Source organism: Orbicella franksi, chromosome 6 (genome assembly GCF_964199315.1).
Source record: "Orbicella franksi chromosome 6, jaOrbFran1.1, whole genome shotgun sequence".
NCBI classification, from domain to species: domain Eukaryota; kingdom Metazoa; phylum Cnidaria; class Anthozoa; order Scleractinia; family Merulinidae; genus Orbicella; species Orbicella franksi.
The window spans coordinates 17460532-17487506 of record NC_138150.1 but is presented as its reverse complement, the minus strand read 5'-3'; the positions used below and the strand labels follow the sequence as shown (position 1 = coordinate 17487506).

The 26975-nt window shown below is 39.1% G+C and overlaps 2 protein-coding genes across 2 annotated transcripts; both read left to right on the top strand.

Annotated features, from left to right (window-relative positions):
* The first annotated feature begins 1100 nt into the window (after nt 1–1100).
* Nucleotides 1101–7376, top strand: LOC145490487 (gamma-aminobutyric acid receptor subunit beta-2-like). The gene is made up of 9 exons (XM_081469596.1): nt 1101–1153; nt 2090–2181; nt 2531–2598; nt 3195–3415; nt 4024–4106; nt 4275–4403; nt 4997–5211; nt 6051–6200; nt 6934–7376. The coding sequence occupies exons 1-9, from the start codon at nt 1101–1103 to the stop codon at nt 7291–7293; spliced, it is 1371 nt and encodes a 456-aa protein (XP_081325722.1). The 3' UTR covers nt 7294–7376.
* A 4538-nt stretch (nt 7377–11914) lies between these two features.
* LOC145491081 (BTB/POZ domain-containing protein 6-like) lies at nt 11915–15936 on the top strand. The gene has a single exon (XM_081470218.1). The coding sequence runs from the start codon at nt 12419–12421 to the stop codon at nt 13772–13774; it is 1356 nt and encodes a 451-aa protein (XP_081326344.1). The 5' UTR covers nt 11915–12418; the 3' UTR covers nt 13775–15936.
* Nucleotides 15937–26975: the final 11039 nt, after the last annotated feature.

Genomic DNA, 26975 nt, shown 5'->3' with positions numbered 1-26975 from the left:
ATTTGTCAATGTTGTCATGAACTGGTCGCCGTTTAGCGTCCTGCTCAATAGCACTCCAGGTAACTTTTACGATCCATTAAACACTTTGACACAGAATACTTCGTTTTCCGTTCTTAGGAAGCCAAAACGTTAACAGAGTAAAAGATGTAGAGTTTATAAAAGATATATAAAGTTAAAAAGTGTTTTCGGTTTCGTAGAAAGCTACTTTTGAACAGTTTATCTTACAAGAATTAAATGATCTTCTTCCAACTCAGTGTGTTTTGAATGCTTAAGAAATGTTTCAAAATAATACATTCCTTCCATTGAAACAGAATCTTCATTGATCAAAAGATGTACTGAGGGATTTTCATAACTTACTAAAATGTTATCTGCGTTTGAAACAGTACGTAGTGCATATATAGGAGGTATTACATAGCAAAGCTAATCTCCAACAATATTTTCAAAGCAAGCGGAAAATGAATCTAAATTGCCAGTTATTCCTTCCTGACTTGTTTTTCTCCCAGGAAAATAGTAATAAACGCAAATAAGCTCTCTTAAGAAAATTAAACTGAAGAGTAAAAAGCAGATGTCAGCGTTCATTTTGAGTGAATTCGAAAAATCCAAAGCTAAGCCACTTACTTCTAAAGTGAACTAACTTCGTCCCCAATTCCCATTTCAATTTCAAAGGGAAAGTATTGGGACGATTATATGAGGACTAAAACTCGGAGCCACCTGTTATTTAATTTGAGATACTAATAAAGTGTTTCTGTGGCAATAACGATAACAGGTAAGAATAAAGAGCAGCTTCTTCGTCACCAGCTTGGTAAAGAATGTATTCATCTTTATCAACAACAATTTTGAAACGGTGTGATCAGTATTAAAACAAGTGGTTAATTCGAGCCTCTATGGGAAAACTGATACTTTGCCAAACTTTTTACGTGATGAAGCTTAATATGTAAGAGTTGGGTGCATTGTCCCGGACACAGTCACCGACGCATTATTGGGTTAATTTTTAGCAGTAGCCTTTATACCTTAAGTATAGTTATGAACCTCATGTGTTAGCTTACAAGAACTCTTTGATTAAATTCATGATTGCAGGACACTAACCAGACCCAGCTGCTATGGACTGGTTTATCGTTGTGTTTTATCAAGCGTTGGCTCTAACTGCAGTCAGGTAACTTATTCAACTTCATGTTTTAACCCATTAACGATATTCACGATAAGTGTTTTGTTAACATGGCAACCGGAGATCTATCACCTGTTAAAGTAACCAGCGTTGAAATGTTTTTTTGCGTCTATATGTGTGTATGTGTGTAGCAACGAAAGTGTTTGGAAATACAATTTTTCCTGCTCGACCGCAACGAAGATCAAAGGTCACAGTTAAAATGGTCTGCTATCGAAATAATAAAAAAATTGAGGACCATTGAGGACAATATTTAAAAATAGGAGATGTCGCTATTCTCTCCCAGTTCGTTCTCCCAAAAAAGCCTTGACATAAGAGTTACATGTGATAAGGGATGTAAACAAATGAATCGGCTTAAATTATTTTACTCTATATAACAGAACAATTACGTTCTTAGATTCTAAAACTCTCGTCCCTTCCGCGAGCTCTCGTTCTACTGGCTGATGAAACCAAATTGCAGTTAAGGTGTAACTCTATGCATACTCCTTGTAGAAATAAAAATATCATTTTCAAAAGTAGCCATGGAATTCGAGTGTAAATTAAAATACTTGCCCTTGTCATAAATTCAATTGCAACGCTAGTGCTGTTTTAACATAATTATTTAGAACTTTTATTTTATCGGCAGTTTTAACATACGATTAACAAAAATTTAGTTTTTCATTCCCTCCGTGAAAAAGGCAACACCTGTCGACATACTTTAATTGCTAGTTGAGTAAGTCAATTGCAAGTTAAAGTTGTTCTTAGTATAGCTGACGCCTTCAGGTGAAGTTCCTTGACCGTTCGTTGACTATTCCATTAACTTTAGAGAAATAGACAGAGAGAAAAGAACTAATGGAATGACGCCATTAAAATTTTATTTTTGTCTACTAATATTACAAGAAGAAATAAGTGGTTGATCACTCCCAATTTACATTTTAATTGTTTCAGAGCCGCTGGAGGAAATCTGTCACCACTGCAAACCCTCAAGGATCATTTGAAGAACACCAGTTATGACAAAGGAACACATCCAAACGATGGAGGTTTGATTCTTGGCTGATAATAGTTTTTATTACTCTTTGGAGACTGGCAGTTGGTGGCTAAGAATGTCCAGTAATTGTGCTACCACATATTCCCCAACCAGTTTAAAATGCCACCAGCTGAGACGTAGTCCAAGCGGCCGTAACTTAAGATCTTTACCGTGTGTATCAACTGTTCAAGATGCACTGTGTTGGTTGATGTACACACACACAGGTGGGGGGGGGGGGGACACACACATGGATGGAGGTAAACACACACAGGTGGGTGGACACACGCCGCGGAGTTTGCGCTCAGGGAAAAACTGAAACGAAAGTAAACCATAGCCTTTTTTTCTTGTTCTTTATTTTGCAGTAAATTACACGTTAATTCGGGTGGATCTTTTCGTTGAATCGTTTGGAAGGATAGAAGAAGTCAATATGGTATGATATTTATAAGCTTTATAACTTGGCTTCTCATTTTTCCCCTCAACTACATTCCATGTGTACTTGCTACCCACGCAATAAAAAATCGCAGCAAAAGGACTGGGAAGGGGTAAACATCCTTTCATCACGGTTTGCTTTAATTCCGTGATTGCGAGATAAGAAGCGCCAACTGTTAATGAAGCAATAAGAACCAATTGATATCGACATCGATTTCGCCTCCTAGAATATCCCTTTTAATAAATTACTCATTTATATCTGCATGTAGAAATGATGGGGGGAGAAATGATGGGGAGCAGTCGAACATAGGAACGAGGAAATCATTCAGAAAAAAACAGTAAATTTTCGACATATCCTTAAGCTCGTTTTACCGCGGTTTCCACGAACTGTATTAAAACAGCAACTAACTGCACATGCAACTATTAGTTTTAACTTGCAGAAAAGATCTTGTAAAGCAAGATATCTCTATTGAAAAGGACGCCGTTTTGTCAATATTTCTACTGTGTCAATATGCACATATTCCACCTGACATATGAAATCTTGTTTAGAATCCCATTAGATCTACATTGGAGTTGCTTCATCTTTTCACTCCTTAGGAGTTAGATGCTTACATGTACTTTCGTCAAGAGTGGAAAGACCCGCGGTTAGCAAACGTTGTTAACAAAACAGTAACTCTGGTCAGAGAAGACTCAAACTTGATATGGAGGCCAGATACGTTTTCATATAATTCACGTCAAACAGATTTAGACAAAGAGGACAAAAGCATGCATACATTTTTGAAAGTAAAGCCAACTGGGGACATCTTTTACTCAAGGAAGTAAGTGTGTCACGAAAAATTAGTCATCAGTGTGGAGCTGAGCGAAAATACAAAACAAAAACTTTAGACTAATGGATTCTCTGGGACAAGAACGGTGATAATGGGGTCAAACTCTCATCTCTGTGCAGACTGATATATCTAGAATGTCTTCATCTTTATATTTCGTTTTAGTGTTAGATTCCGTGAGATATTGTTGTATAGTTGACATAAAACGAAACCGTAAATGTACATACACCCCTGCTAGATGCAATTAAATTAGAATAATTCTTATCACTTAGCAATTGAGACCTGTTTTGATAAACGCCAACTGCAAGCTTTCAGAAGTCGAAAAAGAGCAAAGAGAGATTGTGAGGAGTGAGAGCAGTTCTTGAAGAGTGTTTTAATTTCGGTTAGGTTGCTGAATTTCTCACAATTTAAGTCAGATTTTCACTGATTTTTAAAACTGAAAGATCACCTGTAATCTCTAATCTCGTTTCCAGCCTTAATCATCCCTTGTCCTTTCGGTTTGTTGTTACCTCAGTTTTCGTTTGCTTTTGAATGTAATTTTTCAACGTAAGTCTCGATCCTTAAAATTAAAGGCGTGGAATGTATGTCTCTTCTCCCCACAGTTCCCACTTAGTATCCGCGTGTGATATGGACCTACACAACTTTCCAATTGACGTGCAAAACTGTTCACTGACATTTGGGAGCTGTAAGTATAAAACATCAGCATAACCGTGAATCTTCGAGGTCTTCTTCTTTCTCCACTCAAGAGGAAGGGATAGAAATCCTTTGATAAGCACAATAATTTGTTTAGAAACTGGATAATAATTTCCGAGCTGTTATTGCTAAAACACATCCATATTCGTTTATCTTTTAGACGGGTTTTCAACAAATGATGTGGAGTACATTTGGAAGCGCGACGAAGTTATTGTCGAACAACCAACCATGGCGCAGTTTTCCATCACTTCTTCCAAAACCTCGCGAAAAGTTCAAGTATACATCACAGGTAAGATTTTAAACCGCAAGTATTCATTTGGAGAACAACCTTCATTAGGCGAAACCTTAAGATTAAACCATTATGCTACCGACACCTTCATTAAGCGGAGGCAGGAGCCTATGGACTCCTTGCAGAGGTGAGAACCCTGCATGTGTTCTATCCCGGTTAGCTTGCGGTAAGTTCCACTCGGTTTTGCTCACGGTTAGCATTTTGTGGTTTGGGTGGCACAGCGTTATATATATTTTTGCTCCTGGTATGTGTATAATTTAAAAAAATCGTGTTTTTGGCAGCCAGCGCATGGTAAGTGAATATATCCTGAATCCAATTTCCCCCGCGGGTTCGACAAGCAGTGTCCGCAAAAGAAAATATTTATTTATTTATTTATTTATTTATTTGAAAAATACAAAACACTTAGTGAACTAGAAATACCTTCATGTAAAATAAGTAAGTGTTTAATCTGGTTCAGGTCCTTGTTAACTAAGGTCTTCCCAGCTCTTCATTCTGATACGGAATCTTAATTGTGTTTCAATTCACGACACTCTACTCTCACAGTTCTAAGGGCTTCTATCTATCGTGAAATATCTCTTCATTGGTGATTTCAGGTAATTATACCATTGTCGAAGCCTCCTTCTTGCTGCAAAGGCGTCTGGGATACTACATGATCCAGCTGTACCTTCCTTGTATCTTCCTGGTCATGTTGAGCTGGATCGTGTTTTGGATGGGTCCTGACAATGGAGGTGACAGGCTCACTGTTGGAATCACATGTATCCTCACTATCGTTTTCTTGCTGGGTTACGTCAACGCCATGCTACCAAAGGTTTGAGTTTGACACAAAAACTATGCAAAGAAATAGTGATCGATTGTTTTCGAAAAATGTAAGGGCTATGCACGCATTGCGTGCCTATGACGCTGAGTTTTCATTGGATCATAGGGTCTTCATATGCAACATGTGAAAAAGTAGTCTATTTTAAAACAATTGATATTGAAGATTACCCAATGAACAATTAGAAAATATAATTCCATAATGAGCATATTAGTCATCGTATCTTTAAAAGCAACAGGATAAAAACTTGCTTTAACTAAGACATTCGAACGCTGGAACATTTTCAAACAAATGTATGGGCTGCTTTTTCTCATATTTCCTACTTTTGTCTAGCAGTCACAGCCTCGATTATAATTGATTTTTACCTGAGAATCAATTTAACTAGATTATCAGATTGTAAACAATATAACACAAAACAGCAGTGATACACATTGTGTTCCAACGAATCTTAATACTGAACTTGACTTTTCTTATGTTAGTCAACATACATTTTCCAAAGTGACCGTTAAAAATTTTGAAAACTATTTATACCGTAAATATTAGAGGTCTTGATTCAAGACTGAGAAAAATTATCTGCAGCAGTACGTTAACCTCTCTAGACGTCATGCTTGAGAAGTAACAGCCAGTAAAGCAACGGCTTCTCACTACTGACGTTAGCATTTATTGTCTTTTTACGGTCGTATATCTGAAACAAGATTCAACATTGACTCTTTTCTTAAAAAAAACAGTTTGATAAGAAAAATGTATAGTCCAAACCATTTAACCATTTCCCTTGCACATTCTACACTTTCCCTTTGAAACCTTCAGCTATTCTTCTGCAACCTTGTTTGTAGGTGAGCTATGTCAAGGGGGTAGACTGGTATCTAATGACGTCATTCCTTTTCATCTTCCTGTCCCTGGTGGAGAGTGTACTGGTGGAGAGAATGGCTTCTAAACTGAAAGAAACCGAAGAGAAAGAGAAAGGAATAGAAAACCAAGGACTGGTAATGTTAATAATTCAATAGCTCATCATCTAAATGTTAAGGGAAACCAACTTTTTTGTTACTTTCGTTCAAAAATAAATGCCGTGAGTCTCACCGCAACCTCAAAATACGACCCCATCTTGCAAAAGCAAAATACAGCCTTAAGTTACATTTCCAAGAGACGGGGGCGGAACTTAGGGGAGGGTACAGGGGGTGTGCAGCCCCCATGAAATGAAGGCTTCGTATTCGTATTCGCTTTTAAAATTTGTTAACCTCACCAGTCAGTTAAGCCACTCCTTATTGGTACACCAAAATCCTGGATCCACCCCTGAGAGACCACATTAACTCTGTAAACCATGCAACGTAAAGAGCCCCATCAAGTTTTTCCAAGTGCTTTTTTACATTTTGTTCGGAAGTCTCAAACTACCTTAAATCCACTTGGAGAAATCAACGGAAATAAATAAGTTAACGTTTGACAGCACCGAGGAAGGCACAATGTTTCGTGCAGATTATAACACTCCAAAACCCAGGTACGAGAACAATGATCATTCTGGGTGACGTACAACGTAGCTCTCGTTATGAATAACCTGTAGAGTCGGACCTAGCGATGCTAGACAGTGGCAAAGTAAAGGTGGACTCTTTTTACTTTAAAAAGGAGGGCTTATAAAAGAACGGGTAAGGGTCTGAATTCCCAACTTAGATCCGCCATAGGCCTTAGAATGTCAGCCCTCTCAAAAATATGTCTATCCTACAGAGCACTTCTCAACTGTCGCTGACCAAACTAGACCCCAGTTATCGTCCGAACTCCAAAATAGTGAGCATATCAGGTGATTCACCTCAATGCAAGGGTAAAGTACACGTCCTTCCGTTGCCAGTGATAACACCTGTTGACGACACTTCACCGAACTCCGAGGAACCTGGGTTGACTGAGAGAAAAGGATGCTTTGTACACCCACTGAGGGGGAAACTCTTGTCCAAACTCAAGTGTGGAATGAAAGGAACCTGTCCTGAAAAGATCGATTTTGCCTGCCGTTTTCTTTTCCCTCTTTCATATATTATATATAATACCGGCTATTGGTTTGTTTATTTGCACGGCATCGAAATTCTTGCCTGAGATTCGTACACTATCATCGGAAACATACTGCGATTCACGTCACGCAACACTGAACAGGCGTTGCGTGACCACCCGAATAACTTAAAAAGTTTTAGCATAAATCTACTAGCGTTCTATAAAGATTGGCTACCCTACCATCACTATCTATTCTTTTTTAGATAGTGAGTAGCCTAGCAATGTGCTGTTGTTTACAAAACGGGGGCCGCCTCTTTGCGTTTTCGAACTGTCTTTGAAGAGGGTTTAGAGATAAAGTCTTGAATGATTACTAGATTTATACTAAAACAATTAGGTTTCTATACATGATAGTTGAATCCGGCTGCGCCCTCGTCAACAATCACGCGATAGAAATCTCGAGTTTGTGATCTAAATTTTGAGTATATTATAACGTGGTATGGAGAAATCCGTCGCACAGCACCTAGTGATCAGTAGGATGGTGAGGTTATTATCAAGTGTAAGCATAGGCGTACTCGCACCTTCGGAATAGGCGGGTTGGGGGGGGGGGGAGACGGTGTGCTCCTTGCCTGAAAAAATTACGCTATGCCAGAATGCGGGAGTGTTGAAATCGAGATGTAAACGCACTCAAATTGCATGAAAAACAAAAACGTTCACAATTCTCACATCTAATGGGAAACTGCCGTAATTCCAAAAATAGTTATGTTGAAAGTTTGCATACTCAGTGGCCTCGATCAACAGTCTCAATCTAGTAAAATCTAAAACTTATTGAAAGGAAAAGTTCTTCCTTCCATGGCGTTGTCCGAAAATGTCAGCTATCTTGTTCATACTCTTCACAATAACTTGCCACAGGCGCGCTTAATACAGACGACAGCGAGGCTATTCACTCTATCCTGTCCAATGGTAAACAGCAAGGACGTAATAGAGGAACACCTCCGAAGAAAAATGTAAGGAGAAATTTAAAATACCCCTTTGTTAAGACTTTCCAAACAGCTTTTTTTCTGAGCCACCACAAAAACAAAAATCTTGGTCTTCGTTCGCTTTGATTAGTGTCCTTGTGTTGATCAGGGCCGTGAATCGGTCAACAGAGTAAAACGCAGACTGTGGACTGCGGACTGCAGACTTCGGTTCGGGGGTAAAATGCAGACTGAGGGTAAAAAAGAAGATTGTAGACCCGGGGTAAAATGCAGACTGCAGACTACAGACTTTTTAAGCAAATGTCGTGTTATTTCCATTATCGAGTGCCAACCGTAAACAGTGTTCTCCAGGCTAATCGTAGTGGTTAGCCTGAATATCACTCAGGTTAGCCTAAATAACGCCCCGGTTAGCCTGTTTACGGTTAGCTGTCAATGATGGAAATGGTAACACGATTCAGTTAAAGAGTATTCACTATGCAGTCTGCATTTTACCCCCGGTCCGCAGTCTGCGTGTTACCCTAACATATGAGAAATTGGAAAGCAAATAATATCCTTACCGTGGAGTTCCACGATACACATTCAGAATCGACTTGCAGCTGACAGAAAACCCCAGGACCCTCATGTCATTTCCGTCTAAGTCCTTTTTGGCAAGGCAAATGTCAGAGAAAGTAGCTTACAAGCCTTGAAACCTAAAACACAAAAATGAGGGCTCGTTCTTTGTCGGGAGCCTGAAAGGCCGCGGTTTCAGACTACCTTGGCGTCTTTGGTGCGCCAACGATACTTCAGATCGGCAGCAGATATAAATGATAAACTTTACACGATACTACTTTACAGCCTACAGACTCCTGGTCAGGCGTCTAATCACACAGAGATTCATAAAAAGTAACTAACTAGAACCTTTATTTACGAGTTTTGGAAATCAGGCCAACAGCATTATTTTGTAATGTCTTCTCTCAAGTGTCGTTGCCTTAATCAAGAGCGTTCTGCCCGAAAAAATTACATAATTTTCGTAGCTGGGGGGTATGCAGCCCCCCTCCCACAGCTCGTACGCTTATGAATGTAAGCAACCAGTGAGAGCACAAAAGGATTATTATCTAGTGTAAGCACATATGATAGGACAATACGGTTATTATTAATTGAACAGTATCTGTTGATAAGCCGGGCAGAACGGTTTTATCTAATGAGCAACAACTAGTAGCTATAGGAAACTACGGTTATTATCCAGTATGACAGGACAGTTGGGTTAAAAATTATTCACTTTTGTTCAATATCTAGAGAATGATATGGTAAGGTTGTTATCTAATGAACCACAATGAGTGATAAGTTAAAACTCACGTGTAAGAATTCACTGCAAGTCTGCAAAACAGGTTCTTGTATCTTGAGGTAGTTATTGTCAATGTAGGCTAAGGAGGTTCTTAATTAGATTATTAGAGACTATTGTCCTTGATTTATACCCCTAAACGAGACGACAAGCATCCTCGACCTTTTCATATGGGGATCCCCACGGATTTAAAGAAGACATTTTGTCCTATACTGAACTGCATTGTATCATTTCTTGCGATAAGAGGACTTTTAGTGATAAGGTGTGGCTAATGTCGAGGAAAAGGTTGTTGTTATTCATCGTGGTAGATGCAATAATAAAGTGTATTATCGTTTGTCTCACGATGTAGTCACTTGAGATGTAGATCGCGATGTTTCGACTGCTTACTGCTAGTCTTCTTCAGGCGATAAGGTCGACTGATTGCACGGTATCATTTATATCACAAAGGTCGGCTGTGATTGGTGCATTTCGATCCTCCTATTGTTCCATTGTTCCGGCGAGTAGCGAGTAGCTGTTCCCTCAGCGGTCCGCTGTTGTACCGTTGCGGACCGCTGAGGGAACAGCTACGTTTTTTTTTATCTTCCTGCGGATATTCCGAACCTGAACATGAAGATGTTGGGATCCCAAACAACCCGGATACTGAGAAAAAAAAATGCCTCGTTGAGTGTGATGCTACCTTGAAGGTAAAATGGTTTTTAGTATAAAACTTGGAAGAAATAGGTGCGTCGATCGGTTTAAATAGACCCTTTGCTTCCTGCATTCATAACAATGGTGCCGAGTCGAGGTCCATCCGAACCTCGCTCTGGTGCTACATACGTTACGTTTGCACTGAAGTGGAACTGAAAGCGGCAAAGTTCTATTTTCCACAATTTACTGTGAATAGCACTGTTCTTTTTCTAAGGATATGGGGCTGGAGAATCGAGGAAAAGTTGTCTCATCTCATATTGACAGTGGCGAATCTGTAGTTTTTCGCTCAACACATTTCAGGACGATGAACAAATGATTCTAGTCGAGCTATTGTAAGCATGTTTTTGAGGCTGTGGAACTGTTTGAACTGATTACTTTTGGCGAGGGAAAGCTCAGTCGACGTTATAATATCAATCTGCCCCGCCCGTTGTGGGCATCAGGTTGCAAGACCAAGCCATGAATGAAAGTCGAAGAAACCGATGACAACTACTCAGCCGACTTCTGTAGACAACAACTACGCCAAAAAACGCTGCCAAAACAGCTATGAAGCTACAGAAGACAACTACGGAACTCCCAACCAATAAAACCGACGCCAAAAGGGTCTCAACAACAATAAATCATGAGCTAGTTGAATGATGGCAAGATTCCGCCAAACTGTTGTGGAGGGGTTTCAATATCTCATTTAAAAGCAACACTGATTACGGACGACAAACGTCCATGCAATTTAGGTGCTTCTTTTCGTTATCAGCCGCATCCGACAGACAAATTCTTACTATTTCAAATGGCATTTGAAATACTCTATCTATCCATATTAGGTCATAGCCCATTACAAGTGAGACTTTGCTCCATTTCGCTAGGAGATTTATTCAATGAGTCGAGGAAAAATTGCACATATTCGGTAGCAATCTGCAGTTTACCGTTAGCCGTAGATGTGGTTCTTAATCACATCTCTTGCTGAGAACACTCTAGCCTGCGTAGTAGACATTTCCTTTCCTTTCCTTTTCCAAAAAAGCACGCGAAGGGAACGAAACTGCGCGCGAGCGAGTGCGAAAAATAAGGTGCAGGGGGAAGGTGGTGAGGCGAAGGAATTCCTTTCCTCCTCACCCCCTCCCTCTTCACGCTTACCCCCTCCCCACTTCTCTCCATTTTTTGCTCACCCCAGGCAAGCTCGTTCGCTTGTTCGCTCGCTTGTTCGATCTTCGCCTGGAAAAGGAAAGGACATGTCTGCTACGCAGTCTATGCACACTCCTATTGTAGGACGAATATGAATATTTTGTATTAAGCCGCCATAAAGAACCAAACGTATTTTGTCTTGCCACTCGCACGTCAAACTTTTTTCATCCCCTTAACTTGGCTGGTGCAAACCGTAACAAACCAGTGAAATCTATTTATTTTTACATAAACCCTTAATCTACGTCATAAATGCCCCACTGTTTTTACGACAGACCGAAAGTATGTGTTGAAAATGTTTTCCCATTGTTAACCTCAACACAACATTTTACGATTTTACCTTACAGAAATATTCCCATAATCTTTTCCACTCCAACACTCAAAAGCGTAACACGTTTGATTATGTCGCTACCAATAAAAATGAATAAAAAGATAAATGAATATGCAAATAAATAAACAAACAAACAAACAAATAAATAAATAAAAAATAAATGTGTTTTGTTATGTGACACTGACAGAATTGCATTTGTTATAAACAAAAAAAAAAAAAAGAATCAGTGCTTCAGGTGATCAGGTGATCAGTCAGGAGTGTTATTCTCATAATTTGTCTTACTGACCACTTGTGGTTAAGTATTGTCTAACAGCAGAACTAGTCTTCTACCGGGCCAGAGCAAAAGTGGAAAAAAAATTAAACGGATATGATTTGTTTTGATTAAGTAGATAATTTGGTACATGTATGGAGCATTAGTTAACACTATCACTGTCAGGTTACTACGATATGAATGTCCATAATATAAAAAAAAGCATTTTAAATTCAAAAGAAGATTAGAAAAAATAGTAACAAAATAGGTAAACAAAAATACACGCGACCAAAAGTTATGGGAGTAAAATACCTTCTACCCGATATATTCTTTATATTAACTGATCAATGATTACGTTACGGCCGATATTATGTCACGTACGAGGAGCCCGCAGTACCAGTTCCGGACCAAAGCGGTAATATTTTCGTAGTTCGACTGAAGCGATCGAAATCGGATATAAATTTGTGGGCAGTTCGAGGAAACCAACGGAATTGAAGATGGCTTTTGTTGACGAGAGTTGGCAGTCAAAAAGTCGAACTGTCAGGGACAGGACCACGCATATCTTCAACCAGGATCTACTGAGCGATGTGAAATTTCTTGTTCCAGTATCGAATCAGGCAGAAAGCGAAAGCAAAAGAGTGAAGGTGATCCCAGCTCATAAGTTCGTGCTTGCAGTCGGTAGTCCTGTGTTCTTTGCCATGTTCTATGGACAACTGGTGGATCCTACTGACACTGTTGAACTGCCTGATTGTGATTTCGAGAGTCTGTTGGAGTTATTTCGTTATTTATACACCGACAACGTAAATTTGACCGGAAATAATGTTATGCAAGTTCTGTACTTGGCGAAGAAATACATGGTCCCGTCACTCGCGGAGAAATGCACAGAATATCTGCGAGACATCTTAGATGTATCGAACGTATTTTGCATTCTACCGTATGCTAATAAATTTGAGGATACAGACCTGGAAGATCGATGCTGGAAAGTGATTGAGACACAGACAGAAGAGGCCGTGACATCAGACGATTTCGTTACAGTCGATCGATCAGTACTTGAGTCACTTGTCACGAAAGAAGTGTTGACCGTAAAAGAGGTGGAATTGTTTAAAGCAGTCGATCGCTGGTCAACGAATGAGTGCAAAAGGCAAGGAATATTTCCCGATGGCGAAGCAAAGAGACGAATGCTGGGAGAGGAGATTGTGAAAGCTGTAAGGTTTCCGCTGATGTCACAGAGAGAGTTTTGTTCAGTCGTTCCGGACTGCAACATACTCACAATGAAAGAGATCGTGGACATGATGAAACACTACAGTGATGTCTTAACATCACCTCTACCATTCGTACAGGATCCAAGAATTAAGCGTCACCAGTGGTGCTTTAGGTTTGGAAGGCTGGTCACTTCAGCAATAGAGCCAACCATTTCTCCGGCTGGGTATCACTGGGGTGGCGACATTTGTAGCAATATTTGTGTAACCGCGGACCAGGATATTGATTTGCATGGTGTTCAACACTTTGGCAGTGAGAATGGCAACTATAAGGTTCGCATCCAAATTGAAGATACTACAAATGGTAGTCACGCTTCTATTACAGCAGAACCACGCTGGTACCTGTCACAGAAGGACGAGATTTGTGACTACTATGTCTTCGATGTGTTCCTTCCTTACCCAATTTGCTTAGCAAGTGGTAGAACGTACAAGATAGTGTCGACCATTCACGGTCCCGTAGCATGGTATGGACAAGGCGGGAAGAGAGTCGTAGAGTCCTCTGGAGTTACATTTTTCTTCAGTAAACAAAAGTCCAACCAACTGACCGATGTCAATAAAGGACAGTTTCCTGCCCTTATTTTCACTTTACCGTAAGAATTCCAATTTGACAGGAATTTCAGGAATGGGACAGAAGTTTTCGCAAAGTTCGTTTGTGAACTTTTCCACGACATCTTGCGGTTGTCCTGAATGCTTCAACAATCCTGCGGCCCTCCCTCAGACCTAAACGTTAGTAACGGCAACAGGCCATCACTTGCACTTGCCTTTCGTTTGTTTGATTTTCATATCGTGATCATTTCATCGTGTCTCATAGCCTAATTACGGAGCTTAATTAAGCAGCGGCGAAGGTGACACCAAGGACGATGGCTAGAAAAAATGGATTTATATTTTACCTTTAAATTTCGCAATTATTTGGTAGAACTATTCATTAAGCCGAGCGGTGTAAAACCCCACTCAAACTAAAGATGTAAAGCCAGCGATCAATCAAGAGTTAGCCGTCGTGACTCATGTTCTTCAAAATACTCAACTGAAACTTGGTCATTTCACGTTGTTATTTTGGAGAAATGTTACGAAATGTACAAAGATTTATAACGCACGTGCACAGCCATCGTTTTGCTCAAAAAATCTTACGTTTGGTGACGTTCTCGTTGTCGTTGCGGCGTCGTAGTTTGCTTAAACTCCCTGTTAGCCAGTCATGTCCGCCCTCCCTTCCTCCATCCATCGGGCTAATATTGCGGAAAACTGAGCACAAAAATTGCAGATACGGGTAAATGTTACCTTCCCCATGAAGCAGCTGCTATTAGTAAATAACGATGCCCCACCATTATCGTACAGAATTCAGTTGAAAATCATTGATAAACCTTAAACCACATCAGCACATTTTTCCATTTTTCGTAAATTTAAACCGAGAGACTTGGTTGAATGGATCAAATCTGTGCTTAAATGAAGTCCTTTTTCGTGACTCGTATTGATTTTTCTAGTTGCTTTGTGAGAAGTGAATAAGTAAAATTCAGTCCTGGCACTCTGCGAGAAAAAGCTTGGGCCAAGTGTGTATCCTTTGTCACGTGGTGCAAAATAAACTCCATTTGCTTTGATCTTGCTGTGTCACATTGTCTTACTAGTATTTTGACAAATAAAACTGTAAGTGATACAACTAACACTAGATGTCTGATAACAAACCTGTCATTCGAACGTTCTCTTTTTAAAAAAATCCTGAATTTGAACTGTGTTTTTCACGGCGCAAATTTAGGAGGACTACGAAGACTACAACTTAGACTACAGTTAGACTTGTTTTTGTCGCCAACAATTTTATGGTACACCGACTTTTTAATTCCTAATCTATTGAATGGAACGTGAGGGACACAATAAATATATAAAAGAATAATATGTCAATAGAACAACTGATTCCTTCAATTCTCAATATACAAGGACAGTAACGGTCAGTCAAAGGCGCTAATAATACTTTGATAGAGAATAAAATAAAAAAGAAATGAAATCATCTGCGTTCATACAGCAGTTTTTAATTGAGAGTCGAAAGAAATCTGGCCATTTGGTCTTGTTTTACTACGGCTGGAGATTGGCTGAGTAGTCTAATCGGTAAGTATGTTAATGGGGGTGTGGTTTTGGTTTTACGACACTCAATTGAAACCGGCGCTCTGTAACATACAGTAAACACCCGCACGAAAGAACCTAGTGGTTTAAGAAACTGTTGGCAGCAATTTGCCATTTTAATACCCAAAAATATGAGAACCTGTTTAGCCGAGCAAGATCAAGCAGGTGCTTATATGTTCATCGTCATCACGTTTCTGCGCGCCAGTAGGCGCATAAGGCCGATTTCTATAGCCTGGTTTTCACCAGCGACGCAAGCACAAGTGCAAGCACAAGCGCAAGCAATAGGGAGACGCAAGTGAAACGAAATTCGACGCAAACACAAGCACAAGCAAAATCACCCGAACCTTCCAAACTGTTAAGACGCGACGTAATCTGGATCTAGTGTTTTCAGTGACCAAACATAACAGCGTGTGGTAAATATCCTTGTGCTTGTGTTGTCCCTGAGCACTATTTCGTTTTCACTTGTTGCAGCGCAAGCGCAAGCATAAGTGCAGGCACAAGAAAAAGGAAAAAGTTTGATCCCTGTGCTTGTGCTTGCGCTTGTGCTAATGTCTGCGTCAAGGCCGTTTACACGATGAAATAAGAATTGCTCTTCTTGCGCTTGTGCTTGCGCTTATTCTTGTGCTTGTGCATAAGTCGCTAGTGAAAACCAGGCTTATATGTTGGCTACAGTTAAACTATGATAAACATACATTTTAAACTAAGGAGTGTGACTTTGAGATTGCAAATTTATATTAAAAGAAAATACATGATACAGTTGTGAATAAGTACTGTGTATTTTAGGACCTAACTCAAGTTTATTTATTTTTCTGGTAATCAACAACTATATCTCCTTCATAGAAATTTTAGAATCTACTTAAGAACCTACTTAACATAAATTGTCAATAACTACCACGAACAAGAGCCTATTTTGCCAGACTTCTAAAAATGTAGTTTTTTTCCCGCGTGTTTTTACTGGATTTAGTAATTCTACTCTTTTTCTGGGATATCCTTTAAATACATTTTCGTAAGACTGGCAACAAATTCTACACCTGTTTCAGTTTTCTATATTTCAACATGTACCGGAGATGTAATTGTCAGTTTTTGATCTGTATAGAACAGTACAAACGATTCCAGACAATTCCCTTTGAAAATAAGCATTATAACTTAGCTTTGAACAGTTTAGGCTTGAAAACTAATTATTTCTCAACAAAGGCAAATCATGTTTTTCCCAGCTGTACACAGCTTAAGGTGAATAAATCTTGGGTTTTTAAATTATTTCCACAAATGGAGTGTTCCTGTTTGTAGTTTTCAACGAGTGACGTGAGAATTCGCAGCTGTATTTAAACTTTTCATTACACATGTAAATGAGTGATTTTTCTCGACACACAGGGACTGCAAGAGATCCATCAACTTCAGTTGACTCTTTGCTGTTAGCGCAAGGGAAGAGTTCATTTGCGAGGGATATTTAATATCTGAACTAAGTGCTGAAGGTAAGGATGATGGGTCGATGACCGAATGCCATGCACTTCTATGGAAGAAACTCGTCTAAACTAAGTTATTATAAGCAGTTTTTCACCACTTAAGCATTATAAAACGATGTTTTGTGTTATTGGCAAGGCGCAGTAAAACTGTACAAGTTTTTCCAACTAAACTATTGGAGGAGATGGAGCTGGAGATTCGAGAGGATAAAATCATCATTATCAAGTTCACAATGACATTTCTGCAGTTTTTCACGGCCTCACCCATTTTGATAATGTTGAAGATTTTAACCAAGACCGTCGTCAAACTATCACGTATTTTATAATATCTCTTTCATTTTAGCATTCGCGTGACATTTCAGATTGAAGATGGCCAAGTGGATGTATGTTTTTGCCATTGTGGCTCTGCTGATGATTACTTTGGACGAAGCGAAAAAGCCCGAGTTCCAAGACCAGACCATCAGGAACAACGACCACAAAGTATTCGATGAGACCAAAAAAACCGCCGACAACAACTGGTCTACCCACCAGACGACCAGGAACAACAAACACAGAGTATTCGATGAAACCAGAAACGCTGCCGACAGCAACTACGATGCTGTAGTTGACGAAACAATTGATCCTAAGTCAGCAGTTGAATGAGTAACAAAAACTGCGCAATAATGTTATTAAGTAGTTCCAAAGCTATTAAACTGCAATAATGTTCATCATCTGATGGTAATAATTGCTTGCTTGGGTTGTGCCCATGTATCATAAGGTAGGGCTCGAGAAAAAAACAATTATTTAGAGATTCTCTTATTCCCAGATTCTGACTTCAACTCTGTTTAGGTAGCAGCTGCTCAGGAAAACTGAGATGTCTGCAAGTTAGACTACAATTGGCGTTGTGTTTCTTTGTCGCTAATAATTTTATTATACATAATCGTTTTAACTCCCATTTTAAGCAGCAGAGAAATTATTTAAGCCAGAAGAATTGCGCAAACAATGATAGAAAGGTGTAAGCGAATCTCAAGATTGGTAAATATATAGTCCATTTAAATTGAGAACTTTGTTAATTGGAACGTTTTTGATAACGAAAGTTTTGACATTGAAATCAACGTTTTCTTTACTGACTGCATGAATGTCTGTCTAACTGACGACTGGCATACCTGTTAAACCGGTTTTGTGATATAACAGTGGAATTGTGATAATAAAGACGAATAATTTCGTTATGTGAACCAATTTGAGTTTTAATTTTCCAGCGTTGTCTTTGCTTGATAAAAGGAAACCGAAGCATGAAACTTTCATTAGTATTAGTAAGTTCATAATGACTAACGTTGTCTTATGATCCGAATTGAAACGGAGATTTGCGTTAGTATCGTTCACGAGGGGTTCATCATAGCCCGAGCCTGATATTTAAAGAATCATTATAGTTCATTTGATGTTGTTTACGTCATGCTTACTATTACAGGTCGAATACTTCAGATATATAGGAGAGGTTTCTTTTTGTCAGCCAGAGTGGATCAAAAATGTAGTCTCATGAATGGAACGTGTACGACACCATTTATAATTATATAAAATAATAATATGTCAATATAACAATTTATTCCTTCTTTTCTCCATACATCGGCAACAAGAGTCAAAGACGCTGATAATATTCTAAATAAAAAATAACAAAAAATATCGGTCCAATGTGGCAGAAATAAAGCTCCTAGTAACTTAGGTGCCGGTCAAATAAGTCCACAAATGGAGTGTTTCTGTTAGTAGTTTCCGAATAATGATGTGAAAATTCTCAGTTGTGTTTAAACATTTCATTACGGATGCGAATATGTGATTTTCATCGGCACGCAAGAACCGCCGATGTGAGAGGTCCATCCACTCTCAACCTCTAGTTTCAGTTGACTCTTACTACATGCGCAAGAGTCTTAATAAATCCTTACGATTTTTCGGAAGTGAGTATTATAAGGAAAATTAAATGTAGAAATATCATCAACTCGGAAAAAAGTCCGAGTTCCATATAGAATTTAAAACCACTACCTTCTTTGTTATGCCTCAATGTGACCGCACGATGCGGTTTAATTCCAGTCAAAGACCCACATTTCACCATTGCTCGCCAGTGGCTCAGTGGTTAGAGCATCCCTCTAGACCACGGAGGGTCGTGGGTTCAAATCCCATATGGAACTGGGATTTTTTTCCGAGCTGATGCTATTTCTACATATTATACTGATTTTACGGGAGCATGCTAAAGTATGTCGAGCTAGCATTGCAATAGCAATAAAATATATGTCGCAGTATATATATGCTAGCGCGGCAAATTCTAGCATGCTTCAGGAAAATCGTCGGAAAGCAATAGCGCGTTTTTATGAATTCATGATATATGGAAATGTACAAGAGCATGGGGATTAAAGACAAAAGAAAATAATAATGACTGACAACAAACAACACGAGTGAAAATCAGCGCAACATTTTCCTGAGTTGAGGCTGAAAATTAGCGGACTTAAAATGTTTCAATTAATTTGAAAGTCATGGTTACGTTGAATATGGACTGATCTCATTGAGGGCCAAGTTTAAAAAAAATGATCAAGTGTTTCTTTTTAAATTTCCGTCCAATAATTTGATAATTGTGAGGGCAATATTTTGATAAAAAGCAAAATAACATCCCACACGAGTTTCTGAAAATCAAACGGAGCTATTTCTCTGAAATTCTCACTCAAAGTAATTAGATATACTAAGATTCATTTAAGACCAGAGTACCATTTAGGCCCGTTTCATACGTCGTATTTCTGCCGTGTCGAATTCAATTCAACGAATTAAATTCGACAGAAATTCGACGTCCGAATCGGCTGCCGTATTTCTGCCGCACGTTCGACTGGGCTTGTCGCATTATCCGGCAGAGATGCGACTGACCGATTCAAACGTCGAATTTCTGCCGTGTCGAATCAAATTCATACATTATGTTAATTTATTATCCAACCGCAGCGAATACCGTCCAAATAACAGTACAAATAACAGTACAGTAGAAAACCTGTTTGCCGTACTGGTCGGCGCGCGCACGCAAAACTGTCACACTCTCCCTCTTTCATTGATAAATTTATTGACTACAGCAGTTGGATAAGAAATCTCTTATTGGATGTTTTGGTGTGTAGTACTCGTTGTTTGTATTTTGACGAGCCCGTAGGGCGAGTCAAAATAGGGCACAACTCGTAAAAATATACAGCGATACTACACACCAAAACATCTAATAAGATGCATGTATTGAGCATGCGTAGATTTGTTCCCGCCAAAGAGAAAGAAGAAACTTGGCCATTCTCGTCCCAATGCAACCTGAAAATATTACAAAACGAACTGCTGCATTGTCAGCCTTCTCCTTCTCTTTCCATTGGCGGAAATTCGTCCCTCAGTATCTCCGTCCGCCATATTGAATACTCTATGTTTAAAACATTTTCCGCTGACCGACATACCCGACAGTATTAATTTTGAATTAAATTCGACACAAGTGCGACGTATGAATCGACAGTCGCATTTCTGCCGCACTTAATTGAATTGAATTCGACACGGCAGAAATGCGACGTATGAACCGGGCCTTAGTCAAGTCTTGAGGATATAGTTTGCAGTAATGTTTTTAAACAGAAAATAAAAAATAAATTAAAAAAACAGCTCTGTTTTCGTTGTGTTTCGACACGTTGAAAATTCACCCGCATTTTCTCGGAAACACTCTCATACATTTTTTGTAAAATTTTGCCATCGTCGAGACAACTATATCAGGTAGTAAATCCCGAAGTCACATTTCCAGAACTATCCCACGATAATAAGTTTTTCGGTATCATGTTAAATGCGGCATGCGTAATAACGTTGCCATGGTAGCTCAGATTTTGGTGAAACGTACCTCATTTGAAACTTTCATCTTTCTCCAGCACACAAGTAATGTTCGATTTTCTGTTGAGTTGATAATGGTAGTGTTCTAGTCGTTCGAAGTTGAAGCCGTTGAACAGAATCGTTACTCAAAAATCCGATCAAACCACCTAAGTAAAGAATATAAACGGTAGATGAAACATTTTCCAAGTCTCTCCTGTGGATTCTCTTTCAAGAACCGCTCAGATGTCAAGCCTGGTCGAGGTTTTGCATTGGTCGAACAATTTGCTGACAAGAGTAAGAACTGCTCTGGCAACTCAGTTTAAACTATCATAACGTTTTGTAGTTTATCTTTTTCATTTTTTCTCAACTGAGCTCTATTGTTTCGGTTATTGTTTAGTTAAACAAAGAGCTGTATGCATACTTAATGTAGGGGGTTATACGGAAATCTTTCCGTGATTTGTCTTGCAAAATCAATAAGGTCATTGCTTACTTCGTATTCAGCTATCGGAAGACAAGCTTTTGTGAATTTATTTCATATCAACATGATATCAGTATTTATTAAATCCATTTTGAAATCATTGGTTTTCCTTGCAATCTGATTGGCTCTCAGTGGTGCGATTTATTCAAGAATCGCACTATTTTTGGCTCTAAATCGCATCTTTTTCTCAGCCAATGAGAATGGGACAATAAAACAAAACAGCCAATGAGATTTCAAGGTTAGATTAAAGTAATCAATAAAATTTCAGGAAAATGAAAGGCAAAAAGCCATTGTGTGGAGAATTTTGCAAGTACTATTGCCAAAACTTTGTTATTGTTTTTTTTTTTTCCCAGAAAATTGACGAATTTAATTAATTACAGTTTCTGAATGACAATTACGAGCTCCTTCAGGCTGAAGACCTACTTTAAAGGAAAAGGTCACTCCAAAAACTGAGTATTTTTTTCCATCACCAATGAAAAGTTCACATTGAGTTGAGTTACTCACCGTTGTTTTAGCGTCTGAAGTGGATGCGATCCCAATGAAAAAGAAGTGAAAAGTTCGACACTGGGAGCCGCCATTTTGAAAGGATCTTGAAGGCCAGGCCGCATATCCGTGACGTCATTCAGTCCGAATGGGCGCGAAGCTCAAAGGCTAAAGCTCTCCTTTTCTGTTCTAAATTCGTTTATTCAGTTGTGAGCTAAAATGTTGGGCCCCGGGCTGTAAACCCGAACCGAAAAGGTTAGGGAAAGAGGAGTGGCTTTCCTTAATTTGCCCGCAAAGAACAAAAAATTGCCAAAGAAGTGGTTCGAACAGCTACGTCGGGATGAGAGATTCATGCCAAAAAAACTCAAAAATGTGTATGTGTGCAACGAGCATTTCACAGACAACTGTTTCAAAACTGAATGCCGCTTTGAGCTTGTAGGTGGAAACACAAGAAGTAGGTCACTGAAAAATGCCTTTCGACAATTTTTCAACGGAACGCCCTTGTAAAGGCACGCATTGCAAGCGAACAGCGGATCGCAAGGAACGAAAAGAGGTAGCTATCAGTTATACTTTTCATTTTTTTAAAAATATTTTTGCCCGCCAGAACTGTCGTTGACTTGATTTGGTAAATATTATTTCTGCGCAAGAAATTGAAGCTCCTCGCTTGACGGGGGGGCCGATCTCGAATTTCAAGAAAAAACCTTGGGGCCAACTGGCCCCTAAGTTTTCAGGTTTAGTCACCAGCACAAGTATTTTAGTCGCCAAAAATTTTCAACCCTTCAGGCTTAACATATTTTCACGAAAAGACGCTAAAACGGCATGAATCACGGGTTTTGCATGTATATATGAGTTTGCCGCTTTTTTTTCTATAATAACAGGGAAAATGGCTGAATGAAATTCTATTCTTCATTTACCAGTCTTACCAGTATTCATAAAAAAGCTTCCATGTTGCAAGCTTTGATTCATTATTTTTCGTAGACTGGCGCAAGGTTTTTCGTGTTTTCGTGTTCATTGATGCATAGCGACTGCACGCATTTTTTGGGGTGAATTTATTAAATTTCTTAGGGTACCGTGCGAACTTCAAATGCCCTGCAGATTTCTTTAAAATTACATGTCAGACTAACCCGCTTCGGTTTTCTTTTATCGAAAAAGCATTTTTTCAATTATAAATCTTTTGTGTGAGCCGAAAACTCAGAGCGTGTTTAATAATCGACCTTGACAGCCAGGGATGAATTGAAATACTTGCAAATTTTAAATGCTGTCTAATTTGATTTGAAATACACCGGAAGGAGTAGTTAATTGTACATCAGTCCTATCAAAATATCGACAATTACCGATAACAAGTCCTGCTTTAGCGAAATCCCATATCCGCATGTAAATAATATTTTGTCTGAAATGTGTTGCAATTTGTTTTCAATTTTATGAACACAATTCATCAGTAATTAAGGACGTTTTTTTTTTTTTTTTTCATTCACATTATTTTTGGGAATTACAGTTGCCAATGAAAGCAGTGCTACGGTAAAAAATGAAGCCGTAATCTAACTGCATGCTTTGTCAAGTAACGATGCCAGTAAACACGAAACATGCGATACGAAAAACACACTTGCAGAGTCAATTTTCCTTCCGCTGGTTTACGCATGTAAAAATTGTATATACTTTTTGCTTCTATCCAAAATTTATTACATATGCTTAGCTTTCCAGCAATACAAATTACAATTCTCACAAAAAAAAAACTCTTAGGTACTGATAACGAATGTCGTCAATTTCACATTTCACGTCAAAGACGTCGATTTCACTTCGCATCTTACATGTAAAGTCACTGCGTATTTAACAAGAGTCCACGTAGTCCATAAGTGTAGAGAAACCTAGGCAAACACGTACGAGCACGAGCAAAAAGTATCCAAATCTTATAAGTAAAAACACAGACTTGTGAGGTGGAAAGCATCTGCCCGATTTAATTACACCATTGAAAACTCATCCGTTTCTGTGATACCAGAACACCCTCCGCATTGAACCGCCAGTAACATAAAAATGAAGACAAATCAGATCAAAAGCACTGAACTGGGGATTTATTTAAGCCACCAGTTCAATTCTGAGAGCAATTTACAATTACAAATAAACCTCCTCTCCCACTAACTGCGTCCACTGCAATTGTACTGCAAAATGTACTTTCCATCTTGGTGACTTACTACGCTGCAGACTGCAGACCGGGGGTAAAATGCAGACTGAGGGTAAAATGCAGACTGCAGACTGCAGACCGGGGGTAAAATGCAGACTGAGGGTAAAATAAAATATTAATAATAAAAAAAACACGAGGATCAAATCTGGATCAAATGAAGACTTAGAAGTGTTCGTACGCGTACCCGTAATTTTTTTTTCCAAAATCCCGAAAACTCAAACCAAAAGGCGTTTCCTAGCCTTAGTCAAACATTATATTATCAACCTCGAGTTCTTGAACTCCCCCAGTTTCCCACAAGGGCCCGAACTAATCGTAATTCTATGCATCTTACCTTTGTTTACGTGTCGGCCATTTTGAATTTTGTTTACGTGATTAGCTCTGGGACCGACCAACTCTTGCAGCGCATTTCCTTTATCCTGTTTTCATCGACAAAGTCTTAATAACGTTCAAACAACCGCGTGTCTTAGCTGCTTCAAATGTCCTTGAAATTGTTCGGAACACAAGACAAGCAAAGCATGACATCACAACAACAGGGCAAGCTAAACTTGTAGGTATAGAGCCTAGTTTGTGAATTACTTTCAATCTTTGTACACGACTTTAATATATCAAAAGGTTTGTGAATTGGTATTCGCTGAAAGGTGACAGTCGGCTATCCAAACACGAGAATTAATAACATTTCGGCGTTCTCAAATAATCGTTAGTATGACCATTTTGATAGAAGAGATGCCAAAACACGACGTGTACAGAATTCAACTTCATTTTGTACGAACACTCTTTATTTTATCCTTATGACTCGTTTTTTATTATTAATATTTTATTTTACCCTCAGTCTGCATTTTACCCCGGTCTGCAGTCTGCGGTCTGCGTTTTACACTAACCGGCAACAAATACATTCTCTTTGCGTCGGTATGGTTGCACATCTCTCCCAAGTACACCACAGAGCATTTTCCAACCGATCATTCAATTCAACTTGATTATTATCTCCCGCGGAATCACTGGCACGTTCTGGCTTCAAGAGCAGCCATACTAAAGCTCAAAAGAACAAACACACTCTCGGACGGAATGACGTCACGGATATGCGGCCTGGCCTTCAAGATCCTTTCAAAATGGCGGCTCCCAGTGTTGAACTTTTCACTTCTTTTTCATTGGGATCGCATCCACTTCAGAAGCTAAAACAATGGTGAGTAACTCAACTCAATATGAACTTTTTATTGGTGATGGGAAAAAAAAAATACACAGTTTTTGGAGTGACCTTCTCCTTTAATGGAAGTTTCCAGCTTTCAGTGTCCATTTTGACGAATATTTTTTCATCAACATCTGCTCATGATCCGTATGGTGAACCGAGTCCAGTAAAACATAAACAAACGAGAACCACACAACAACAAATTCAGAGCCATCTCAAGAAGGTAGATGTTTCCAGGTTTCCGGTAGTTTCAAACGAAGCAACACAAGAGCTCAACTCTGTCGCTGGGAATAACATAGTCAAAATACGCCCTGCTCCACCGGCGTCGACAAAACCGGGATCGGACCGGATCGGATCACGGATCGGATCACGGATCGGATCACGGATCGGATCACGGGTCGGATCACGGATCGGATCACGGATCGGATCACGGATCGGATCACAGAAAAAAAAACAACAAAGTTTTAAAGAAAAAAAAAATCAAAAACAAAAATCAAACCGTTTATAAGATAATGATAAATGAAAAATAAAAGTGGAAAACTAAAATATGTTAAATGAAAATAAGAATCCCGAATTTGACGCAACGACATGTTAATTACAGAGAATGACAAGAGGTCATTTAAAAAGCCACATAAGCGCCTAATTTACGACGAATTTAAATTGTAATGAACAGGCAGATGTAGGTATATTTGAACGTTAGTTGGCTCGAAGCTTGCGTGAACCTCCCATTCTCGTTTTTGAAATTGTTATCAGTGGCTAATTCTCGGCTACATTTTCGTGTCAGATGTGAGCGTTACAGCTGGCGTTACAGTTAATGAGAAAACTTACGTACGAAAGCTTAAGGACATGACTTGCTTTGAAGGAGCTACGTCACGATTTGCACATCTTGAAAAAACTAGCCTAGTTTTTCAAGTTCGTCATTTGCAATCCCCGTTAATCTTTGCCATCCTTAACGATCCTCATTCCGTTTTGATTTGTTCTTGCCTAAGTGTTTTCTATCCTAGAACACGATCATTTTAAGGTTTTATTCTATTTAAAGGCAACTCTTTACGACCCTAAAAATAACTCTAAACATCGTGACGTAACTCCTAAAATGTTGTTTATTCTCGGGTTGCGTTATCGTTCACACTATCAATGTTATTCCCAGAATTTTTTGTAAAACAGCTATATTTCCTTGAAATACAAATGGTTTGTTTCGTTTTATTTCAGTGCGAAATATCGTATTCCAAACTCACATCTTGTAAAAGTAAAGACTTGTCTCAAAAACGAAAATTGTTTGAAATCATCAGGTGTTTAATTTTTTAGTGTTTTTAGTTTTTGTGTTTCTATTCATACGTTCGTCCTATTATTACTATACTGACTCGTTTTATGACAGTTTACCTTTGATGCCAGTGAATACACGAAATATCATTTATCTGAACTGCGGAGAAAGATATGAAGACATGATTGATCATCGCAAGGAAAACCCAACAGCCTGAAAAAAATTCATCTGTGACCAGCTCCCAGTTGGCTTGATATTATAAAAGAATAAAGGAATATCACACCTGAATTAAATAAAACGTTCTGCTCACAGTAGTCACTCTAGTGCAATTTGCTCAACAAAATTTTGAATTTTTTTCCTTGATCCGATCCGTGATCCGATCCGTGATCCGATCCGTGATCCGATCCGTGATCCGGTTCGTGATCCGATCCGTGATCCGGTCCGGTCCGATCCAGGTTTTGTCGACGCCGCTGCTCCACAAAACAGTGAATGAACGAAAGTCTTGCGAAGCTGGTGCCAGTCGCGCCATCTTGTAAATATCTTGAAACAAATGGCGCCGCAAGAACTTGACAAGGTCTTGAGTATTGAGTCCTACGCCGAGGTCAGAAAAAGAAACGGAGATGATAACGAGCTGAACTCCCTTAAAATCATGCCACTAAACGGTATTTAAACGTACTATTCACTGGGCATCCTTCACTCGAGGGAGTTTCACAACTCGAAAGAAATCCATCGCAGAATAACACGGGATGCACCTTCAAATTCCTTCTCCAAAGACAATGAAAAGTCTCAGCCTCAACCACAGAAGAAAGGA

Bases quoted from the DNA above. Each gene is read 5' to 3' on its own strand.
- LOC145490487 (XM_081469596.1), top strand. From the start codon at position 1,101: ATGGACTGGTTTATCGTTGTGTTTTATCAAGCGTTGGCTCTAACTGCA. The intron at 2,182-2,530 runs GTTTGATTCTTG...TTTATTTTGCAG, and splicing joins AACACATCCAAACGATGGAG to TAAATTACACGTTAATTCGG. The intron at 6,201-6,933 runs GTAATGTTAATA...TCTATCCTACAG, and splicing joins GAATAGAAAACCAAGGACTG to AGCACTTCTCAACTGTCGCT.
- LOC145491081 (XM_081470218.1), top strand. From the start codon at position 12,419: ATGGCTTTTGTTGACGAGAGTTGGCAGTCAAAAAGTCGAACTGTCAGG.